General features: G+C 43.1%; 2 protein-coding genes across 3 annotated transcripts; both read right to left on the reverse strand.

The window, feature by feature from the left end:
- Positions 1 to 332: 332 nt before the first annotated feature.
- On the reverse strand, positions 333 to 2,846 carry pars2 (prolyl-tRNA synthetase 2, mitochondrial). 2 transcript variants are annotated; one of them, XM_080831961.1, is made up of 3 exons: positions 2,705 to 2,846; positions 1,870 to 2,435; positions 333 to 1,462 (listed from the first exon to the last, which is right to left on the reverse strand). In XM_080831961.1, exons 2-3 carry the CDS (start codon positions 2,419 to 2,421, stop codon positions 584 to 586), a joined length of 1,431 nt encoding a protein of 476 aa, XP_080688087.1. In that variant the 5' UTR covers positions 2,422 to 2,435; positions 2,705 to 2,846; the 3' UTR covers positions 333 to 583. The 2 variants fall into 2 exon arrangements, with proteins under 2 accessions (XP_080688087.1, XP_080688088.1); XM_080831962.1 differs by having other exon boundaries at positions 1,870 to 2,430; positions 2,705 to 2,829.
- A 188-nt stretch (positions 2,847 to 3,034) lies between these two features.
- On the reverse strand, positions 3,035 to 6,312 carry ifi30b (IFI30 lysosomal thiol reductase b). The gene is made up of 7 exons (XM_080833581.1): positions 6,036 to 6,312; positions 4,837 to 5,025; positions 4,690 to 4,752; positions 4,426 to 4,515; positions 4,040 to 4,192; positions 3,597 to 3,665; positions 3,035 to 3,492 (listed from the first exon to the last, which is right to left on the reverse strand). The coding sequence occupies exons 1-7, from the start codon at positions 6,189 to 6,191 to the stop codon at positions 3,433 to 3,435; spliced, it is 780 nt and encodes a 259-aa protein (XP_080689707.1). The 5' UTR covers positions 6,192 to 6,312; the 3' UTR covers positions 3,035 to 3,432.
- Positions 6,313 to 22,982: the final 16,670 nt, after the last annotated feature.

The raw sequence follows: 22,982 nt of genomic DNA on the forward strand, positions 1-22,982 counted from the left end.
CCAGACGCTGATTGGACAATCCACGTGTAGTGTTTGGTGCGTTTGTTAAATGAGTCCGGGTAGAAAATGTTACTGAGCATGCGGTTCTGCCAGTACCGAATGGAATGTTTATCTTTGACGCTAAACGTGTCGGAGTTGCTTAAACTTCATTTAAAAACACTTACAAGATATTCTTCCTAATGAGGAAACAGCCAGAGACTGAATGAAATGTGGTTTATTTTTACAACAATATACATAAATATAAATACCTTCAAAGGAAACCGAACACGTATTGTTTTTAACAATCAGTGATTGGTCCCATTTATCTACCTCCCACACAAGACATCGAACAAAAATCTGTTCATATCTTATAATAGTTTCTCCCTCCCAACAAGTCCACAATCATGCAGTATCTGTATTATTCTATCTCAGTACACAGACACCACCTGCCATCATCTAGCATCACTGCCTAAATGAGGGCAGACTTCTCCAGACTGTCCACTCAGCCATCCTGGCCAGTACTGTAATCCTACCCACCCAGTGCCCCAGCCTGGCCAGTACTGTAATTGCACTCAAAGCGCCCCCTTCCTGGCCAGTGCAGTGATTACACCGTCTCCACTCTGCTCAGGAGGTCTGTGAGGGCATCTCTGCTGAGGAAGAGCGTCTCCCCACTCTGCTGGCAGATCACCTCAAACTGCGGCTGTTGCTCGGCCACCCCCTGACCCACCACCACCACGTACGGGTACCCCAGCTGGCTGGCGTCCTTCAGCCTCTTGCCGATGGTCATCTGCGTGCGGTCGTCCAACACCACCTCCCCCCTTAGGCCGGGCATGTTTCCCAGATCGAGAGCCAGCTCCTCTGCCAGGGCAGTTAGTGCTACCACCTTACTGCCCTTCTTGGGGGGAAGGACGCACACTTGGTAGGGCGCCAGCAGTCCTGGCCAACGGATGGCGTCGTCGTTGGAGAGCACCTCAATGGCGGCGGCGAGGATGCGTGTCACACCCAGGCCAAAGCAGCCCATTTCTGCCAGCGTGGGCTTGTTCTGGGCAGTGTTGAAGGTGGCATTGAACACCTCAGAGTACTTGTTGCCCAGGTAAAAGGTGTGCCCCACCTCAATGCCCTTGGACTCCACCAGGGTGCCTGCCTGGCACTGAGGGCAGTCTGTCTGCCCCGGCTCCAACAGCTCGACGTTGGCAGAGAAGGAGCAGCTGCCACATGTCAACAGCCGGTCCTCACCAACATCGGCGGGCAGCTGGAACTCATGCGACAGGGTGCCCCCGATGTTGCCCATGTCCGCCTGCACCTGCACCCACCTGAGGCCCAGCCGGTCGAAGAGGCGCCCGTAGGCATGGCATACGGACTGGTAGGTGTGGTGCGCCGCTTCCTCGCTCACATCAAACGAGTACATGTCCTTCATGTAGAACTCACGTCCCCGTAGCAACCCAAATTTTGGCTTCTGCTCGTCCCGAAACTTCCTTGTCACCTGAGAGAGCAGAAACAACGATACTACTAACTGAGTCCAGACAAACAGAACAGAATACACAAATCATGATCATCATGATTAGTGCAAAATACACACCGTTCTAATGATTAACTCGAGGTTGTCTTCTATGCTAAATAGAAAAACTGTAGTGATCACAGACATGAGAAATGAACAGTGTTCTCCAATACTAGTGCTTGGTTTCTCAGTGACAGCCAAAGTCCAAATCGTGGTGTGTTATGTTTACATTATCAACAAATGCATTACAAACACCTCAAACAAATGCATCACACTTATTATCCTAAAGTATGTCATTACTGTAGGCCTATGAACATTTCTATATTTCTACAATAAAAATCATTGGCTGGCACTTTAACTGTGTGTGTGTGTGTGTGTGTGTGTGTATCCACCTGGTAGAGGAGCAGAGGTAGCTGTCGGTAGGACAGATTGGCCTGGGATGCCAGCAGCTCCGTCACCGCCTCCTCATGCGTAGGGCCGAGGCAGTAGTCTATTCCGTGCCGGTCCCTCAGGCGGAACATCTCTTTCCCCATAAGCTCCCAGCGGCCACTACGACGCCACAGGTCTGCCCCACACAGTGCAGGCATGTCCAACTTCTGTCCGCCGATGGCGTTCATCTCCTGGTCTATGAGTCGCACCAGCTTCTCCATGGAGCGCACCGTGGCTGGCAAATAGTAGAAACAGCCTGGGTTGGAAGGGTGGAGGAGGCCCGCCTGCAGCATCAGTCTCTGGCTCCGGCACGTTAGGTCTCCGCTGTCCTGGCCCTCCCGTAGGTTAGATGGCTGGAACAGACGCGATACCCGCGGCAGTAGGGTGGGCGGTGGTGCGGGGGTATGTGAGGTTTTCAGTGGCTGTGCGCAGCTCGAGAGCCGCCTGCAAGAGGTAGCAGTGGCACAGACTCTTGGCAGCAGTTTATGTCGACACAACTGTAAGATGATATCCATTGCAGCACCCTGGACTTTGAGAAGAAACCCACATCACAACGGGAAAACTTTAAAATGTAAGAATAATTGTGGCGTCAAGGTCAGAAATGGACAAAAGCATGTAGCCTCACACCAGTCAGAAGAGCAGAGGTGATCATGTAACCTACTTCTGCAATTAAGAAAGCCACAGCCTTCGGTATGCTTCATCGTTTCAAAATCAACGTTAATCATATAGGCTAGAAACAAACGTAGCCCTGGCAAACAGAATGGAGGGTTGAAAGTGACCAAACTGCCGGTAACTCACCGTGAACGAAGATCGTACCCCCTTTAGAAATATCACGAAGAATGCTTATGCGAAACGGACGACACTCTTATACATTCACGAATAAATGCAGAATACGTGAAAATCACACACATCTCTGATAGTCAAACCATTCCAGTTATGCATGCACAACAGTAGAGTTCTTCCTCGGTGTAGACATTTTAGTGAAGGAGAAAAACATCCGAACATCGCCATCTACAGTTTTGGAGTAGGAAGGACGGGCCATGGATCGGTAGAGCACTACACCAGAGTCCATCCTAACTACAAATTATCGTTACACTGTAAGTCTACTAATAAAAATCAAAACACAAATTTCGGTTATATATATCTGGGATTTATTTCACATAAAATCTTTACTGGAATAATTTCTTACAGCAGCTTGCAGTGCATTCATGTCGTAAACATTGAGCGAAATCAAGTTCAGGTCAATGCAAAGGGAATATTTTTTTTTATATACATCCCACTATATGCACGTGGCTGTAAACTTCACAACTGAACTCACTGGGTTCAATACGACAACCATTTTGAAAGGTCAGTGTAAAATAATGTCCCAACAATAAGGCAGTTTATATGTGCCTAAGAAATGGTCAACAGCCCAACTTAAGAGGCATTTATTGTAAAAGAAATATATGAAAGGCACATCTTGTCTTGGAGATATTCTGTCAGCAGATGCTAATATGAAAGGCACATCTTGTCTTGGAGATATTCTGTCAGCAGAAGCTTCGGTCTAGTTTACGCAGGGCTCCAGTACAGGCTGGAGGCTTGCCTCCCTGAAAAACACAACACAGAACACACATGTATTTAGCAACACACACGAATGAAAAAAGATGGCTTTTTCGCAAAGGTTAGACTTATGCAAAAGGCTCAAACCTACTTTGTACAAACTGCAAACCAGATGGAAGAGAGAGGACATTGCCTGATCTTCCAATTTGTCTGTGTACATCTAAAGGAAAGGAAAGGCAAAAAAACTAAACAAAACACTTAAACACACATTCAAAATGGACATTGGCAATAGTGTATCCCCAGGAATGCCTTGAAATAAGTTACATTTTTCTAGTTTCTCTTTAGTAATAATAGTAACTTCTAAGATCCCCTCTGAAGAACCAGACAGCAGCCACCCCAGGTTTGGCTCTGACCGGTTGCAAATTAAGAGCAAGTCCAGCTCCTGATCAGAATCAGATAGCATGGGCGCAACGATGAGCTAGCGCACTTTTAATGATGAGCTAGCGCGTGCTAAAGGGTGAGCTAGCGTTCAATAATGAGGCAGCTGCCCCATTGTTCCCTTGACCAGCTTCTGCATTTATTCCTGCCTTGTACCCCGTTGAATGTGACCCAAGGCACGTGTGTGTGCACCGGGTTCAGCGCCCGAGTCTTGGCCGCGTTCTCGTGAATCAGACTACGGCCAAGAGGCCCCCGGACACAGGACGAGATGGTCTCCCACCGGACGGACGGGGCAAACAGCTGCAGGCACTGAGGGGAGAGAGAGGATGAGCCAGAGGAAGAGTGCACATCAGGCTGCACAGACACTGAGGGTCAAATCATAATTCATCTGCACCTGTGTCAGTGGTGAATAGATCTACCAGAAAACCAGACGTTTCACAACAGGCAACTTCTAATACAACACATGTCAACATCAGCATGTCACTGTGAAAACCTCACTGATGACTGAAATGGCCGCCCTAGTCTGTTAAGATGGCACTCACAGGCTGAGCTGCAGTCAGGACATCGGAGGCAGACTCCATGCAGTGGATGACGTGGAAAGCTTCATGGCTGTTGGTGCGTAGGATACATGCCTGCGAAGGGCAAGAACACAAACTTTAATTGAACAGACCAGAGGCAAAATATATGTGATAGACATGTCAATATTTCCAGTCCTAACAGATTGAAATATTGAAAGCAAAAGTGTGGAAATGGCATACATCCATTGCATTAAAACACATATGTCCCTCCCTCTTAAACAGTCCTACCTCAACCAGGTTGACATGACACTCTGGCTCCCCATGTTGGCAGATGACTGCATTCTGCATCTCCTGTGGGAAAAAGGCAAACGTTGAAGGCAAATCCGCCTGAGTTAGAATGCGGCGCTCTGATCCTCCACCCTACCACCACGGTACCTTAGCATTCCCGTACGGCACCAGGTTGACCCTCAGGATGTCCCTGAGGAGTGTCCAGGTGGGGTACAGCTGTTGCGTAATGAAGTCCCTGCAGCCAGGGCACAGGCTCTCGTAGTACAGGGTCAGCTCCACCGGGGGCACGGTTGAGTTGGGCCGTGTGGCATTCAGCTCCAGGCACTGCTTCTGAACCTGCAACAGAGTTCATTTTATCACCTTCACCATTTCTACCACGACCACAATCACCATCACCACCACCAATGATCCATCAGCATAAATTCTCTCCTACCAAATCAACACCACCATCATTACACCAAACACAAAAATCAACACCATCATGACAAAATCACAAGTCGTCACTGCCATCAGTCAAACAACCCCATCACTATCTTGCCCACTACAATCACAATGGCAATCATTGTTATCATCACCACCTGAGCAACAGGTGGAAGGAGCAGACCTCCCGATTAATTATTACAGCATCATTTCGTTGTGACTGAAGAAATTCAACATGCTTAGCCTCCATGTTGGCAAACATCCATTAGAACTTAACAAACCTAAAAAAGGGGATTAGAGAAACACAGCCTTTTTGGCTCAGGACAGGAGGTGTACTTCATGCGTCTTAATATGACGGGAGTGATCTGGGACAGGGTTCTGGGAAAGACTTCGCCAGAGGAGGAGGCGGGGGACTTTAGTCTCCCTTCTAATGAGTTTCCCCTGATGTTCCCCAGATGAGGGCATCACATGCCTGCTGCAAATTAGCAACCTGCCGCTCCCAATTGAAAAGCATGAGGTTCTGATGAATGATCAGACAAAAGGCGCTTTTCAGCTGTGTAATACACAAAAAAAAATAAAAATAAAAATAAAATAAAAAAAAATACAAGACCTGGCCAAAAGTTTTTTTTAATAAAATCACCTATTCAACCTGTAACAACGGAGCGTTCACAAGCGCCGAAATCAGGACAGTGATTTAGACGGCTTCAAACCATAACATAGACACCGCATCACGTTTGAAAGCCATTCAGCAGTATTCTGTGAATCATAGCCAGACTTCATGACCAGCCTACCGTGGGACACAGACTAAGACTGCATTGGACAACTGATAATTACGCCACAGTACAGGAAACAAAATGAAAATGCCGTCATCTAACGTCGCTTAAAGTCTAATAACACAGAGGGTCGTCCTGTGAAAGTCAGCTCACCCCGCACTCAACCGCTATTTCCAGAGTTCGGCACCATTGCGAGGGAGGATATCCGCACGAAGGTTTGTGGTTTACTTTGCCCTCGCATTCCTTGGAAGTCAAACAGAGAAACAAAATCAGTAAAAACAGTTGAAATTCCATGTCGCTCCAGGCCATGATCCAACAAAGTTATATTTTGTGTCCAGAATTCTGCGACTTCTACTTAAGACAATCAACAGCTCCTCCCTCCAATGATGTTCTCTTGTTCGGGACAATCAGTGGACAGACGCAGCTGTGAGCTCCACGCTGCTATTATCGTCATGATAAACACAGCCTGGAATCTCCTCCTGTCTGTACGCAGGAAAAGTGCGTCGAGATGAATGTGGGAGGCGAAGCGTACGAAACCGAAGGTAGACTGTGGGCAGGCTGCATAAAGATGCAGTCCGCGAACGTTACTTGCGCCTGAAGCACCGTGTTTATTGGCTGGGGTTGTTTCTGAGTCGGTCCGTCTCACTATGTGCAGTGTCAGGACCAGGGACGTGCAGTCATAAGAGGCAGGGGAGGCAGAGCCTAGTAAAAAAAAAAAAAAAGCTATTAAAAAAAAAAAATAGCTATTAAAAAAAAATAGCTATTAAAAAAAAAAATATTTTTTTTAATTATAATAATCATATATATTTATGTATTATAAAATAAATATTCATATTTCTGTAGTTATCTCTGTTACGAGTGTCATTTCTGTATGATTCCGATCATTTCGAGCATTTGTATTATCAAAATCGCTGAATTTGAGCATTTCCGGTTCCCAGTGACAGTGATCAGACGTGGCAAATGCATTGCTGTCTATGGACAGCTGAGCCAGTGCCTCAGTAGGGATTGCGCAATCACGCCAAACTGGGTTTTACGCATGCGTGCGCAAGCGCAGAACCTTTGAGTTGAGCTCAAAATGCATTGAAAAATATTGCTACTGAGGCAGGCAGTAGCACGGATTCAGTGAAGGGGGCGAGCATGAGCGCAATTCTCGGGTATAGTCTGACGTTGGACTTCTTCTACACACTTCTACTTGACCTTGACGGCGAAAATGGAAGATTGCATTGCTAACCTGAAGCAGTTCTCAAAATTGGACTTGCAGTCCAAACGTGAAATGATTAATAATGGGAGACCAATGGCGGAGCTAAAATGTTTGCTTCAAACGACGGGACCGAAGGTATTGACATTGCATTGGAGTGTTTCATGTTTTCCAACGGGACATATTCATGCGGAACACAAACCTCGCTAAAGGCTGCTAGGTGCAGTGGAGCCGTGAATGGATTAGGAGCTTGCCAGTGCAGTGCACCAACTTTAAATTATACCGGTCAGTAGAACATTTTGGTATTGTGTGCTATGTCTGTGGTGTTTAACTGTTTGCTTGTTAATACGTTGTGTAAATACATATGTAAATGTCAACTTCGAATTCAAGTGTCCGAGTTGCAGACAGTGTTGGGCAAGCTACTTGATTTTTGTAGTGAGCTAAGCTATCAGCTACTCTACAATAAATTCAGCTTCACTACACAGAAGCCACCACTCAAAAAAAAAGTAGCAAGCTAAGTTACATAAACCTGTCAAAAGTAGTTTGATACATTAGAAGCTACTTTCAGTTAAACAAACGGCATGCCAAGTCAATGCAATTTTAGGGATCAACACAACTGTCAGTCAGATAAAAACGGTTGAATGGATGAAATTCGTGTGTTCGTATGTTTGTGTTGGATGTCATTGACGTTGACAGGAACTTTTTTCTTTGGATTACAAATAAGGCATCTGAAAACATATTTAGTTTCACTCGTCGCACGGACTTTTCACTTTTTAACTTTCATCATCTTCAGCTGTATCTAAATATCAACAGCATTCTAGTTATCCGGTTGTCTAGAATCTGCATGCAAACTACCCATTTAAAATTAGGGGAGAATTAATTTTAAATGTATGAGCAGCGTCTGGTGTACTTGAAATGACGATATCTATCTATCTATTTTCACTCGTCTCGCCTAAAGTGATGTACTGCTTAATTTGTGTGTTTAATGGCTGCAGGGAAGCCTGTTATGAATGAACATCAGAAAGGTCCAGGATAAATTAGCTTTCGAGGACGCTACTGCGGTACTTGATCAATAAAAGAGCTTAGCTACTGAAAAGTTACTTGGTTTTGTAAATAGCGACGTTACTGCGCTCAATGGTGTTTTGAGCCCTCAACTTCGACTGCCAGGCAGCGGCTGCCTGGAAGGTGGTTCCGCCCCCAAAACTCTTATCCAATCAATGTGCTTCCCAACTCCAAACCTCTGGTTCCGCCCCCAAACCTCTGGTCCAATCCAAACACTTTGAGCCCCAATTCAAACTTTCTGTATAGTGCTCTCATTCCAGCTCCAACTTCATTCCACCTCTCAGCAACGAGTGAAAGCTCCAACTTTACAAAGGTATGTAGCTAATATATTTCTATTTTAAACATGAAATGGCTAATTGTGTTTGCTTTAGGGCTGTACATGTAAGATGGGCCAGCTAATGTTATGTTTAGCATGCAATATGTTAACCATATTTAAAGATAGATCGTGCTAATCTTAGCTGTGGTAATGTCTTTTCAACCTGCTAGCTAGCTCAATCTGGTTTAAACATTAGGTAACAGTAAGCCTACAAAGTAAGATTTATTACTGTAGATTAATCACTGTATAAAATGGGCCGGCTAATGTTATCTATACCATGCAATATGTTAACATAAAGATAGATTATGCTAATCTTAGCTGTGGTAATGTCATTTCAACCTGCTAGTTAGCTAAATCTAATTTTAGCTGTGGTAATGTTATTTCAACCTGCTAGCTAGCTAAATCTGGTTAAAACATTAGGTAACAGTAAGCCTATAAAGTAAGATTAATTACTGTAGATATGTATTTAAGTGATTAATTACTGTAGATATGTATTTGGAATAAGGGTAACTCTCAGGTAGCCAATTGGTTTTAGATACCTGTGAGGCACTTGATGTTGAGACTGGTTGACTACCAGGCTGCTTACTAACACTGGGTAACTCTCAGGCAGCCAATTGGCTTTGGGTGCCTGTGAGGCACTCGATGTTGATACTGGTTGACTTCCAGGCTGCTTTGGAATAAGGGTAACTGTCAGGCAGCCAATTGGTTTTAGATACCTTTGAGGCACTTGTTGAGACTGGTTGACTTCCAGGCTGCTTACTAACACTGGGTAACTCTCAGGCAGCCAATTGGCTTTGGGTGCCTGTGAGGCACTCGATGTTGAGACTGGTTGACTTCCAGGCCGCATAACTTCTTATAATAATAATCGTTTAAAAGTAATAGTATTAGACAATAAAACAAAGTTTTTTCAGTTCTGGTGAGATGACAATTTTAAAACCATAAGCATATATACATGTATGATGTATACATTTCTATTTCTTTTTAAACAACTAGAGATCGGAATAACGTAATCACTTCCGGTTTCTGTGCCTCACCAGCTGTGAACCTCACCGCACGTCACTGGTCAGGACTGTGTACAAACACCGGAGTATTGTTTTTGAGCGCAAACGCTGAACGGACAGCTAGGGACCGTGAAAAGTAATTAGTGGAATATGACAGTGTATGGGATTATTAGAATCACGAACTAGCTTCACTTAGAAGACAACTTTGATCAATTTCAAGTAAACAAAGGCGGTTTCAAATTCCTGTACATACAGTTGAAATAACCTAATTTTACTCTACTTTTGAGTGAATAAGCTTCACGAGTATGATGGCAATACAAAATAAAAAAATTACCATTTTGAAACGTAGGCCTTCAGTCGCTGTGTTACGAAATAGCTGAATATTTCCATATGGGAGACAGTTGAAATAACATTGGGTTCTGTCCCTCCTATGAAACGGTAAAGAGGGATTTCCAGATTGGGGGGTTGGGAGGATATAACATACCAATTGTGATAAGTGTTGAATGCAATGCTCTGCATGATGTAACGTTCCAGCTAGGTCTAACATGCTGGTAAGTGTAGCAACTGTGACAGCACTGCAGCCCCAGAGCTATTCTTCAGAATAAGTAACAGATTGTGTCTGTGGAATATGCCAAAATCTAAAAAAAGTCAATGACAACATTGTTAGCAACACTTTTTCCTTAAATAAACCAGTTAATAAAAAGTAAGAGGGGAATTCGTCAAAGCAGATTGTAGGCATCCAAAAGAAATGACCCTAGGTCAGCCTACCTTACGGGTAAGAATATAGCATTAAACGAGCAGGGACCAAGGCTGATTTCTTAAATTATGGGGAGTTAGATGAATTAGGTTTACCAAGATATGGTCCCCTTTAATAAAATATCTTATTTCAGCAAAATGAGGTAGACGAACATCAGTCAGTCTTTCTGCAAAACCCAAGACAGAGATTAACTGACATGTGTGTAGCAGCACCTCCCTTTCTGGGAATCGGACCCGGATTTGTACGACCACAGGAAGTTGTAGCCACTGATTTCCAGAAGTTTTTATTTCTTGTATAACTTCCGCCTGGAAGGTCCCAGGGGCGTGTAATTTGGTGTGCGGGCGTGGCCAGAGCCCTGTCACAATAGCCAAAAGTTTCAAATGTATAGGTGGTAGTGTAAGGCAGGTCTTGGGCTGTCCTCAAAATGTTTCTGAATAGTGGTCAACCTCATCGAGACTTTTGTCACTCCTGGCAGCATTCACGTCAGTGACTTAAAGCAACACAAGTGACAACAACATGCATCGGCAAGATGTGCTAGGGGGAGACACACTCGTACTCGTTAGTATAGAGGAGAGTATCCCCGCCTGTCATGTCACCAATCTATTTACATCTACACAGAAGTCTAGAGAACCTATACATCTATGGACATACAAACATCCAGAACAATTAACATAATAACGTATGAACATTTTCAACTATTTAGAATCTATTTACATCTATACAGAAGTCTAGAGAACCTATACATCTAGGGACATACAAACATCCAGAACAATTAACATAACGTATGAACATTTTCAACTATTTATAATCTATTTACATCTATACAGAAGCCTATAGAACATAAACTGTGTATACAATGTATTTATTTAGTCAAATATTATTTCAACATCCAGAACAATAAAGAAGTGGATGGAGGATCCATCAGTCTGAGACTTATTAGGGCCTTATACATGTGCCACTGAGATCAGATCAGTTTATCGTATCGTATTCGCGTGTAGGTGTGAAGATTTTCAAGGGAAACGGCTCTTGTCGTTACCTGTATACATGTGCAAAATGTAAAGCGGTTACATTGCCTCGGGCATGCGCAAAGACCACGGAGATGTGCTCCCACCTGGTTTGTTTACTAACAACATCAACGTGGATCCGCATCGCAGTGTAGTGGCTTAAAGTTCCCTTCTTTCTATCAGCATATAGTTCTTAATATTTTCTTTGAATAACCACTCTCGGATGGAAAGAAAACGAGTCTACGCGTGGATGTGTTTCAACAACGGTAGAAAACAGGTGTGTTTGCTCCGTCTTTTACTGGACTCATAATTATATGACAGTGGTATTAGTTACAGTTGAGACACCCGAAATAACTTGCATGCGCAGCAATCCTGAGACGTGATTTTTAGTTTGCACATGAATACTAACGTCTTCTTTGATCCCAGGAAATTTGAGCACATAACCCATCTCCCTTACGGAGATATTGGCGAAAGTTAACCTACTTCATTGCAAACGTCTAGTTTTTCAAACGTGTCTAGTTTTTGTGCAGTAGTGAATAGAGTCTCAGTCTACTACACCATACATAGCATATCATGTTTGTAGAAAATGATTAAGGTGCAACAAATGCCAATAAGCATATTTCAATTAAATGATGCACATTGCAAGCAAAATGGTGCGGCTGGAGCACAGGGAGGGACAACGGTGACGCAGTTTGGATGTAGCGACAAACATTTATGTGCTGTAACAAACAGTGTTAACCAGTATGTGAGTAACTTGGCTTTTATTAAAACATAGCGTGTGTAATGTGTAGCTATTTCATTCCGTTTATTAACCTTTCCGGCTGTCTGTATTACTAGCCAGCAGTAGACGTAACGGAAAGGGAGCATTTTACTCCCCGGCAATCTCTCTACAAACTTCCATATAGACGCGGGATCAGCAGAGGAAAATCTACTTTCCTTTTGGGAGAAACCAGGCCAGTCGTTCCCACGACTACAGCACCTTGCAAAACGAATTATATGCGTTCCAGCAACAGGTGCTGCGAGTGAGCGCTCCTTCAGTGCAGCAGGGCGCGTTATAGAAGCCAGGCGAGAGCGCCTGAATCCTGACACTGTAGATGCTATTTTATTCCTGCATAGTGCTAAGACAAATTCTAAATAGAACGAAGGTAAGGCATATCAGCAGAGGTATATTTTGGTTACATTAGGATGGCTACGTTTATAGCTTGCGTTTTGGGCGCACCACAATGCCAAGAAGTTTGTCGCGACTGTAATGGCATATTTCATTGTGGGGGTGATTGATAGTTTAAGGCTTACGAGACACGGTGTTTTCCGATGTTTTACTGAGTCCTCTCTGTCTCTATCACACACACACACACACACACACACACACACACACACACACACACACACTAACGGAAGCAAAAAAGGTTTAAATTAAGTGACATCCCTCAAATGTCGCGTCTCCCGCAAACCTGCAAACTATGAGTCAGCTGTCAGTATTGGAAGAAGCCTTAACGTCTCGAAGATGAAACTTCCTGGGTTATTTTGTTTGGTTAGGCTATTAGTTATATTTTAAAACAGCCAGTCATTGTAGCCTACCACTCATGGAATAAGGAATTTCAAAGAGATGATGGAGTGAACTTTCTAGCCTCCTGTCACCGTCTCCCCCCAGTCACGCACGGCCTCCCCCATGACACATCGGCCTGATTTGACACCCCCTTTTCTAAGACGAATTAACGTGGTAAACCACCTCTCTCGAAAGGCTCAGACGATCGGCGGAAAAACTAACGGTTTACATCTAGACCCCTTATACATGAGGCAATTGTAACACGCTCGCGAGTTTCTATCGTGGTAGGCGCAATGTAACAGCTTTACATTGACGCATGTATAAGGGGCTATTGAGACTTGGGCTGTCCACAGGCACAACAGGTCTTTGTCTGTCTTCACTTCTGCTGATGCTGTTGCTGTTGCTGCAAGATGTCCTCCACAATTTTCTCTTTTGATTCTTGTGACAGAGGTGTGTACAGGACAGGTGCAGGTGGATTGACAGTAGCCAGCCCCATAGTGACCACAGGAACAGTAGCCGTCTCACTACCCTCTGTTGAAGAGTGCCACAGCTGTTGTGTCAGCAGAAGAGTTTCCTTGCTCATGTTCAAAGATTAACTGATGTTAAGGAGTTTGCCAGGTGCTTCACATAGCGGGATATGGGTAGCCCGGTTGTGGGGTTCAGTTAACTGTTGGGATTGGTGGCAGACTAATGCACCATGTCTGTATAATCTTGATCCACAAGCTTCTGCATGTTCTTCTCCCCATGGTATTTTTGCAGCAAGCCGTCAACAGCATTTTTCATGTTCAACCTGTCCACTTGACTTAATGGGTCCAGTGTGGGCACTCCTCAGCGTTGCCCGCTGAGTTCTGGAACACAATAAAGCAATAATAGTTCCTGAGTTAATCATGGTAATAACATTATGATATAATGCAAATATCTGCGCCCAAAACTGCTGCAGGAGGTTCCGGGTGGTCGTCTGGCGGCTCATCTCCTGCTTTAGCAGTGCACCAGCAGAGAGCGGATGGCCAACGGATAGTGCTGGTCCAGGGGATGGTGTGCCAGACAGCTGTGTCCAGCTGGAGGAGGGTGCTGGTCCAGGGGATGGTGTGCCAGACAGCTGTGTCCAGCTCGAGGAGGGTGCTGGACCAGGGGATGGTGTGCCAGACAGTGGTGTGCAGCTGGAGGGGAGTGTCGCTCCTCGGGCTTGGGCAGGACCATGTCTGCATACCGGACGGAGGCACAAAGACAGCAGGTTCATCTCTCTTTTGTGTTCTGTGTTTGCCCCAATCCGGAGGGACTGGACGGCAGCCTGGTTCTTCGTACTCCAGGCCAAACTCTCTCCGGTGTCTCTGTCATAGAGGTGGAGTGCAGGGTACTATACTATATATGTTTTAGGTTTATTTTAAGATGATGCTTTAAAAAGAGACACATGAAACAAAATCCCAAATTGTAGGTATTTCTCACATCACATTAAATAACCTGACTTAATAAGAATCGGCCTGTTACAAAATGTTACAGATGTACATCCTCTTTAATCTCTGAAATTCAGTCAAATAGTTCAAAAGGTCAAAACGACAATAGTTTCTCACACCTCTGATGCTTATACATTCTGTGTGCCTGGGCAGAAGTGTGTTTGTGTGTCTGTCCATGGGCGCACTGGTGTGTGTTTGTGAAAACATAAGGGGGGCAGCAGGAGTTTAAAAGTACAGTGTGTTTGTTTGTGTGTGTGTGTGTGTGTGTGAGCGTGCACACACATTTCAGTTTGAGACCGCAAGATGGAGATGGGGGGGGAGTAAGGAGAGAGGGGCAGGAAAAGTGTTACATAGATTAAAGACTGGAAAACACATTAATACTGTAGAGTCTACAATGTAGACAGACTTCAATTGAGTCTCTGAAAGTCTACTCTGGTACTACTTTAACAAAAGTTTACTTTTTATTCAGATGTTATTTGTACAAAAAAAAAATCCTTCATGGATCAGTCTGAGATGGCGTCAATATCTTAGTAGTCAAGCTCTTTTGGTCAGTGCAATCTACACTGGTCATACGCCAAAAAGCTCTAGTCCCGTACCAAGTGGAACAAACAGTCCATCTTCTCTCATTGATTTGGTTAAATGTTTGGAGCCTTTTAAGGAGGTCACGTGTGAGCTGTATTGCTTGTGTAAATTAGCTGCTGTTCTGCCAGTAAGTACTGCTGGATGTGAGCAGATCAACTCTTAAGCTTGTAAAAGACCACCTGCGGTCAACAATGGGAGGTGACCGGTTGACAAATTTGGTTGTGCTCAGCATTGAAAGTGAGCGTGCTGTCTTAAATATTTAGACAGGCATTGCAATAGATGAAATTTCAATATGATAGAAATGTTTGTGTGTGTGTGTGTGTGTGTGTGTGTGTGTGTGTGTGTGTGTGTGTGTGTGTGTGTGTGTGTGTGTGTGTGTGTGTGTGAGTGAGAGGAAGGGTGGTTTGACTGTCTGAGTGAGAGAGAAAATATGGAAGGGTGGTTTGAGTTTGTTTAGTGTTATTTTGTACACATTTAGTGTTTTCTAATTTTAAGCAAGACAATGTTACAATGCCACAAATGTTTTGCTGGCATAAAGTTTAAGTAGAGGAGGGTGGGTTGATACTTGTATTGTTCTGATCCAATGTTTTGCCAAAAATAAAGCAGGCATAAAATGTAACCCTTTATATATTTATATATATATATATTAGGGATGCAAATTATCGATTAATTCATTAATCATTAGTTGATAATCTTATCGATCGACTTTCGATTAATTGATAAGCGGCGTTTTTCACCTGAGTTTCAGTGTTTCAATAGGGCCTTTACAAATATCAGCTAAATAGTTGAGTTATTATATTACATTACATTCTGATAATTCTATTCTATTCTATTATACATTCCTCAAGTAATTATGCATTAGGAAAAGAAAGCAGAAAAGTTTTTTTTATGGTATAACAAAATACATTCTTTTATTTAAAACAAAGAAATAAATCATGGACTGGCTCAGTTCTTGCATTTGAAACAGACATAAAAAAAAAGAATAGAAGAAATTAAATAGAGAGCCAAACAGAATATTATTGAGCCTATAGATTATGAAGAAACTGCATCTAGGCTATTACAAGCTAAATAGCCGACACAACTCTCTGAAGTTTAACTCGCGCTCACGGTAGTGAGGGATAGAGTAGTTACATTCTTAATGGCAAGCCATCAGGCAAAGGTAAGCTAGCCCGCTAACGAGCTAGGTATATAATATCATTAAGCCTGAGTGAGCTAGTCCGCTATCAAGCTAAATAGCCAACTCAACTCTTACTTACTTACTCTCATGAGCCAAACTCGCGGGCACACGTTAGCACGGGAGTAGACAGAGATATTCATAGCAAGGTGAGCTAGCCCGCTAACGAGCTAGGTAGCTAACTCTATGAAGTCTCAGTGAGCTAGCCCGCTAACGAACTAATAGCTAACCTCGCGGCAGTAAGCGAGAGAAGGTATAATACAGTGTAGCTGTGATTTTAGGTTGATCAGGTGAACTGGTGGTGCCATGCAGGACAGAAGCATGCACGGTGTTCAAATGATAACTGAGTGAGCTAGTGGAACTATTGTATTTCAATACCGCATTAAACAGAGAACATTTGACTTCTTTGCCTGAATTAACAATGTTGAAGTGGTCCTACACCGCACTTCTTTTCGCTCGCTTCATTTTGTTTTCAACCGGTCTCTCGCGCTAGCGCCCTCTAGCGATTAATCGTGATTAATACATTTTGATCGAGCAACCTCTTAATCGACAATTAATCTAAAGTCGATTAATCATTTGCATCCCTAATATATATATATATAAGATCTAAGATTTATTTTATTACTCAGAATTAAGATAAACTTGAAATGCAGTTTGATATAGTATATACAGTCCCGCTCAGCATTATTGGCACCCCTAGTAAATATGAGCAAACAGGCTATGAAAAAATATGTCTTTGCTGTTTATCCTCTTGGTCTTCCACTCAAAATATTCATAAAAATCTTACCTTTTCATTGAGGTACAATAATTGAAAGAATTTTTTTTTTTTTTACAATAAATAAATATTATTACATGTGTGCACAGGTATTGGCACCCCATGATTAAATGTTTTGTGCAGCCTCCCTTTGCCAAGATAACAGCTCTAAGTCTTCTTCTTTAATGCGTGATGAGGTTGCTGAACACATGGCACGGGATCTGAGACCATTCCTACATACAGTGTCTCTACAGATCCTTCAGATTCTGAGGTCAACGCTTGTAGACTCGGCTTCAGCTCATCCCACAGTTTTTCTATGGGGTTCAGGTCAGGGGACTGCAATGGCCATGGCAAAACCTTCTGCGGTCGGTGAACTATTTTTTTGTTGATTTTGAGGTAGGCTATGCTTCAGATCATTGTCCTGCTGGAAGGTCCAACCACAGCCCATTTTAAGCTTCCTAGAGGGGGGCTGTTAGGTTTTTATTTAATATCTGCTGGTATTTGATGGAGTACATGATACCATATATCCTAACAAGATGTCCAGGGCCTTTGGAAGAAAAACATTCCCACACCATCAGAGATCCGCCACCATACTTCAAAGTGGGTATGGGGTGCTCTTCTGTATGGCTATCTTTCTGTCAACGCCAAACCCACCTTTGATGTTTGTTGCCAAAAAGCTTAATTTTGGTCTCATCTGACCATATAACTTGGTCCCATTAAAGTCTGACTTACATCTGGCAAACTGTAGGCACTTTAGTTTGTTGTTGATTGACAAAAGAGGCTTTTTTCTGGCAACCCTCCAAAACAACCTGTGGTGATGTAGGTGGCATCTGATGGTAGTTTTGGAGACTTTGTGACCCCAAGACTCAAATAATGTCTGCAATTCTCCAGCTGTGACCCTTGGAGATTATTTTGCCAGTCGAATCATCCTCCTCACGGTGCGTGGGGTCAATGTACAGACACGTCCTCTTCCAGGCTGATTCTTAACATCTCCCGTCGCTTTATACTTCTTTATTATTTCCATGATAGTGGAAATGGGTATTTTCAACTGTTTAGAGATTTTCTTGTGTCCATTTCTTGATTTGTGCAGCTTAACAACTTTTCATCGCACATCGTCACTGTGTTCTTGAGTCTTTCCCATAGTGATGAATGACTTATGGAATTCGGCCTGTGTCACCTCATATTTGTACGCCAGTGGAACAGGAAGTCATGGTTGACCTTTTAAGAGTTCCTAATCAAACAGGTGAACTTAAAAATGTAAAATATGACTGTAAATATACTTCAGTTAGATTTCAATTATAAGATTTTCCTAGGGGTGCCAATAACTGTGGCACACATGTTTTGGGGGAAAATATTTATTTAATGTCAACAGTTTTTTTTTTCTTTCAATCATTTTACTTCAATGAAAAGGTATGATTCTTGTGAATATTTTGAGTGGAAGACCAAGAGGATAAACTGCAAAGACATATTTTTTCATAGCCTGTTTGCTCATATTTACTAGGGGTGCCAATAATGCTGAAGACTGTATAGGCCTATGCTTTTATACTGTACACATACGTGGACAACATGCCACAAAGGGACACACCCAATGTATTATATATGGGCAGCATAGCCAAGAGGATGGTGGGGCATGCCTCCGTGATATTTATAACATCCTGAAGGAATAATCATCATTTCAGAGAAGATATGGTTAGGCGTTTGAATCTGTTTGAATCTAGCCATACTTCATAACCCTACTCACAATGTATTCTGCATGGGCAGCAAAGTAAAGAGGCAGGTCACATCCTTAAGGCATGCTTTCAGGAATTATATTGTATAGGTGGTTGAATCAGTTGTCACTTAATGGTTCAAGCCCAGACAGAGGGATTTCCCAGACACCTGATTTATCTGTACATATGGAATTGAGTATGGGTATAGCAGTGAGGAGGGTGGGGCATGTCTCATGTGATGTTGCTTCACATCCTGAGGGAATATACTGTCAGAAAAGATGGTTTAGGTGGTTGAATCATTTGTCCCTTGATGGTACAATGACTCAATACATACTTGACAAGACAACTTGATTGTAAGCCTCTATTGAACCTAAGTAAAAATGATTTCTGCAATTTCCATAAACTACTGCATCAACAATGTATGCCCCCCTGCTGGAACCTCATGCCCCACCTTTGCCACCCCAAGGCAAAATCTCTAGAACCGCCACTGCGTACCAAAACAGCGTTGCTAACGAGTTATCAACACATAACAAGTCAGATCCATGGTGTCAAAATGATTTAACCTCATGACATGAAAACCGTACACATGAATATAAAATACAATCGTGTTCCCTCAATATAATCACGTTAAGGATGACACCACAAGCCTGTAGCGTCATCCTTCTAGCAAGCCACCCGTGCTGAGGTATAGATAACTTCTCAACACAACATTGTCAGAAATGGACTGACTAGACTATTTAACGCCACGACATGAAAACTACACATATGGATATATAAAATTATCATGTTCATTCATTATTTGGCGTGTCATTTCACCACAAGCTTCTACCATTAACAAGTCTTCATCGTTACCAAGCGAGCGATATTAGCCAACTGGTGACACAAAAATCGTGTTAGTACCGTGCCGACACGATATGGTCATATAACATGAAGTCCACACACATTACCAAACATTTTGACATGTTCCTTCATTCTTTAGCAAGTAAATACCCCAAACTTGTCTGAGGGAAAAGAAGGTCAGCTCTCTCACATTAACCAAGCTAAACAGCAGCTAACACGAATCTTACCACAAAGCAGGTTAACTGTTATGGACACCTTTGGCGATATGACTGTAAATGTATCCTGTAGTTTTACATTTATCCCAAACAACTTATCTTACCTTTGATTAATGAACACTTGTGTGAATACTAGTGATTTATCCGGTCTCCATGGAAGTTTCCGTGCGTCTTTAATAAAAAACTCGCCGTAGCGCCAAAAGGACTACGTGGCCAAAATGATATTACATCCGTTGTGGTTCAGCGCTACCATAGAGAATGAATGGGAAACGGTTTAGGGCAAGTTTAGCTAAACTTTAGGATTGAAGCTTTTTTTCTGGATCCGTGCATTTAATTATTTATTTTAGATTCCCCAAAATATAGGGTTCGTATCCCCATTAAGGTGTTATCGAATGTCAGATATATGAGTAGAAATATTTCAAATTACTTGGGGATTAAAGATGTAAATCAACTTTTCATGTTAAATCAGTTTTTTTATTACTTCTATCTAGTTTTTTTGTAGTTTCTATCAAATTTGTATGGTGTAAATGCTACTACCTTAAACATAGGAAAATATCACTCCATCATATTGCCAGTATCTTTGTAGAAATGTAATAATGTTTTTTAGTTCTTCCCTTGTTTGTCAAAGTGTGTTTTAATTATTATTATCATAAACTCGCCACAGCATCAAAAGAGCAAAACACTTAAAAAATAATAATAATAATAATAACAGACAGTACTCCTCGTTAGTATAGTGGTGAGTATCCCCGCCTGTCACGCGGGGTCCAGTCGTGTATTCCTGTAACGGATTACCGGCCAATCGGATTGAAGCATTTTCCTGGGTCCGTGCATTTGATTATTTATTTTATATTCCCCAAGATAGAGGGTTCGTATCCCCATTGAGGCGTTATCGAATGTGAAATAAATGAGTAGAAAGCATTGGAAATACTTGGGGATTAAAAAAACAATTACAACTTTCTATGTAAAATTAGTTTTTTTGTAGTTTATATCAAATGTATAGTAATGCTACTACTTTGAACATAGTACAATTACTACTCCATCAGATTGTCAGTATCTTTGGAGAAATGTAGTAATGTTGTTTAGTTCTTCTCTTGTTTGTCAAAGTGTGTTTATTATTAATATCCCCTGCAGTGCTTAAATCAACCGAACCAGCAGACTTGGATACATTCTTATGACACAGAGCCTATTGTTGTAGATGGTATAATTACGCTGAGAAAAAGCTATATGGTTTTCATTTAAGCAGGAGTAAAGGCAGTGTGTAATATTTCAAAGAAAGTTCAATTTTTATTAGTCATCATAGTTTTATTGACATTATCTGAAATAATTTGTACTTGTCTCAATATTTACACAAATGGAATAGCGTGGACTGTATGTAAAGATACATGTTTTAGAAATAACATGTATCATTTAAGGCCAACAATTAAATATAACTGCTAACAATGACAAAAGAAAATGACTAACAAACAGCTATTAACAATGACAAACTTCCCTTTAAAAAGATGGAAACTTGATCAAAAGGGAGCATCTGCCTGGCTGGCCTGATGCATTGAGGTCAGTTTAACATACAGTCTTATGTGCACAGATAAAAGAAAGTCAAATATATAACTGACAAAATAAACACATCAAATTATATGTATCAATAGGACTGCATGGTTTTTACAAATGTAGTATGGTAAGCATAAGATAAGCATTTCAGAAATGATATGGAACATTTTAAGGCCAGCTTTCAAATATACCTTTTCACAATGACTAAATGAAACTGACAAGCATAGACATACATCCCCTCGCTCCAAATTAGTACTTTATGCGTGTGTTCAATACATGTGAATGTGCACTGTCGTCATGGTGAAGACCTCAGCATCAGGGGCAGAGCATGTGAGATTTCAATAAATACATTAAAGCTCCTTCATCAGTCTCATATTTAGACCTGGGCTGTCCACAGGCAAGACAGGTCTTTGTCTGTCTTCTCTTCTGTTCTGGCTGGTGCTGCTGCTTCTCCTAGATGCCTCCCACAATTTTCTAAATGGAGTCTTGTGTCAGACGTGTGGACAGAGCCACTGTACTGCCCCTGTCAGCCCTGGGCCTGGAACAATTCAGTGGCCATCCACTCTCTTCTTGGCACTGCCAAACTCTTTACATCTGGTTAGGCTGGAGCCTAGGGGACAGTAAAATAAACCAGTTATTATTTTTATGTGACTGAAATGAACACATTTGATTAGCAGGCAGGAAGGCACGCAGACACACGCAGGCAGGCACACACACACACAGACGCACACATCCACACAGATGCACGCACGCACGCATAAACACAGGCATACGCAGGCAGGCACGCACAGATTCAGGCAGACACATACAGACAACATGCACCCATGCACCCACAGACGCACACACAGACAGACGTACGCACGCAGGCAGGCATAGACGCATGCACGCACACACAGAGGTACACACGCAGGCAGGCATGCACAGACACAGGCAAGCACACACAGATGCACGCATGCATACACAGATGCACTCATGCACACACAGACGTACGCACGCAGGCACGCACAGACGTAGGCAGGCACACACAGACGCACGCACGCACACACACACACAGAGGTACACAGGCAGGCAGGCACACACAGAAGCACGCACGCAGGCAGGCAAGCAAGCAGGCAGGCAGGCACGCGCGGGCAGACGTAGGCGGGCCGGCACGTACAGACATACGCACTCACAGCAGACAACCCCTCGTACATCGGCTCCAAGGATTTGTCACTCTCTGACTGCAGCATCACCCATGACAATATCATCCAATTCTCATTCATAATGGCATAGGATGACATAGTGCCTGATGCCAGCACTACCTTTCGGGCCACCTTGCGTGTGTGGCCAGCCCTTAAGGCCTGTCCAAAAGTGCCTTGTAGCAGCAGAGTGAGGGTGTCTTCCTGCCTGTGGTACTCCTGAATGAGACAGTCAACCCGGTAGTGAGCTGAAACTGTCACTCCATACCAGCCATCCACATCACCATACCCACCAAAGGGAGCAGGAGTTGCAGTTGTTCTCACTGCCCCTGTGATGGTTCGCTGTCCATAAAGGCTACCGTCTCCATCCAGGACGTTCTTGACAGTGTACATGTAGGCCAAATGCGCACGCTCGTACCGGAGATTGAGAGACTCATTCACCTGATTGGCCATGTCGTTGGAAGACTTTCCGGAGCGGCGCAGCTCATCCAACACAGTCTTACATATCGCCTTTTTGTGTGTCAGAAAAGCTGGCAAGATGTTCCTGAAGCGGCTTGGCAGCATGTCCACCCACTGCGGTTTGTCAGCAAACCAGTACCTCTTACAGGCTCTGCAACTGAGCCGAGAGGCCAGTATGTAGTACTGGCCGCTTGTGCCGATGATGACACGAGGTCGTCCAATTCCCGATGACACCACGTGAGGATTCGGACAGCCGTACAGGCACGGCAGGGTGTAGGTGTTCTTTACCCTTTCCATGATGGTGTG

Source organism: Sprattus sprattus (assembly GCF_963457725.1).
Source record: "Sprattus sprattus genome assembly, chromosome: 2".
NCBI classification, from domain to species: Eukaryota; Metazoa; Chordata; class Actinopteri; order Clupeiformes; family Clupeidae; genus Sprattus; species Sprattus sprattus.

Coding starts and splice junctions, on each gene's coding strand:
- pars2 (XM_080831961.1), bottom strand. CDS start 2,421: ATGGATATCATCTTACAGTTGTGTCGACATAAACTGCTGCCAAGAGTC. Junction 1,463..1,869: donor TACCTCTGCTCCTCTACCAG/GTGGATACACAC, acceptor CTGCTCTCTCAG/GTGACAAGGAAGTTTCGGGA.
- ifi30b (XM_080833581.1), bottom strand. CDS start 6,191: ATGGCCTGGAGCGACATGGAATTTCAACTGTTTTTACTGATTTTGTTT. Junction 5,026..6,035: donor AAATAGCGGTTGAGTGCGGG/GTGAGCTGACTT, acceptor ACTCTGTTGCAG/GTTCAGAAGCAGTGCCTGGA. Junction 4,516..4,689: donor GTCATGTCAACCTGGTTGAG/GTAGGACTGTTT, acceptor TGCCCTTCGCAG/GCATGTATCCTACGCACCAA.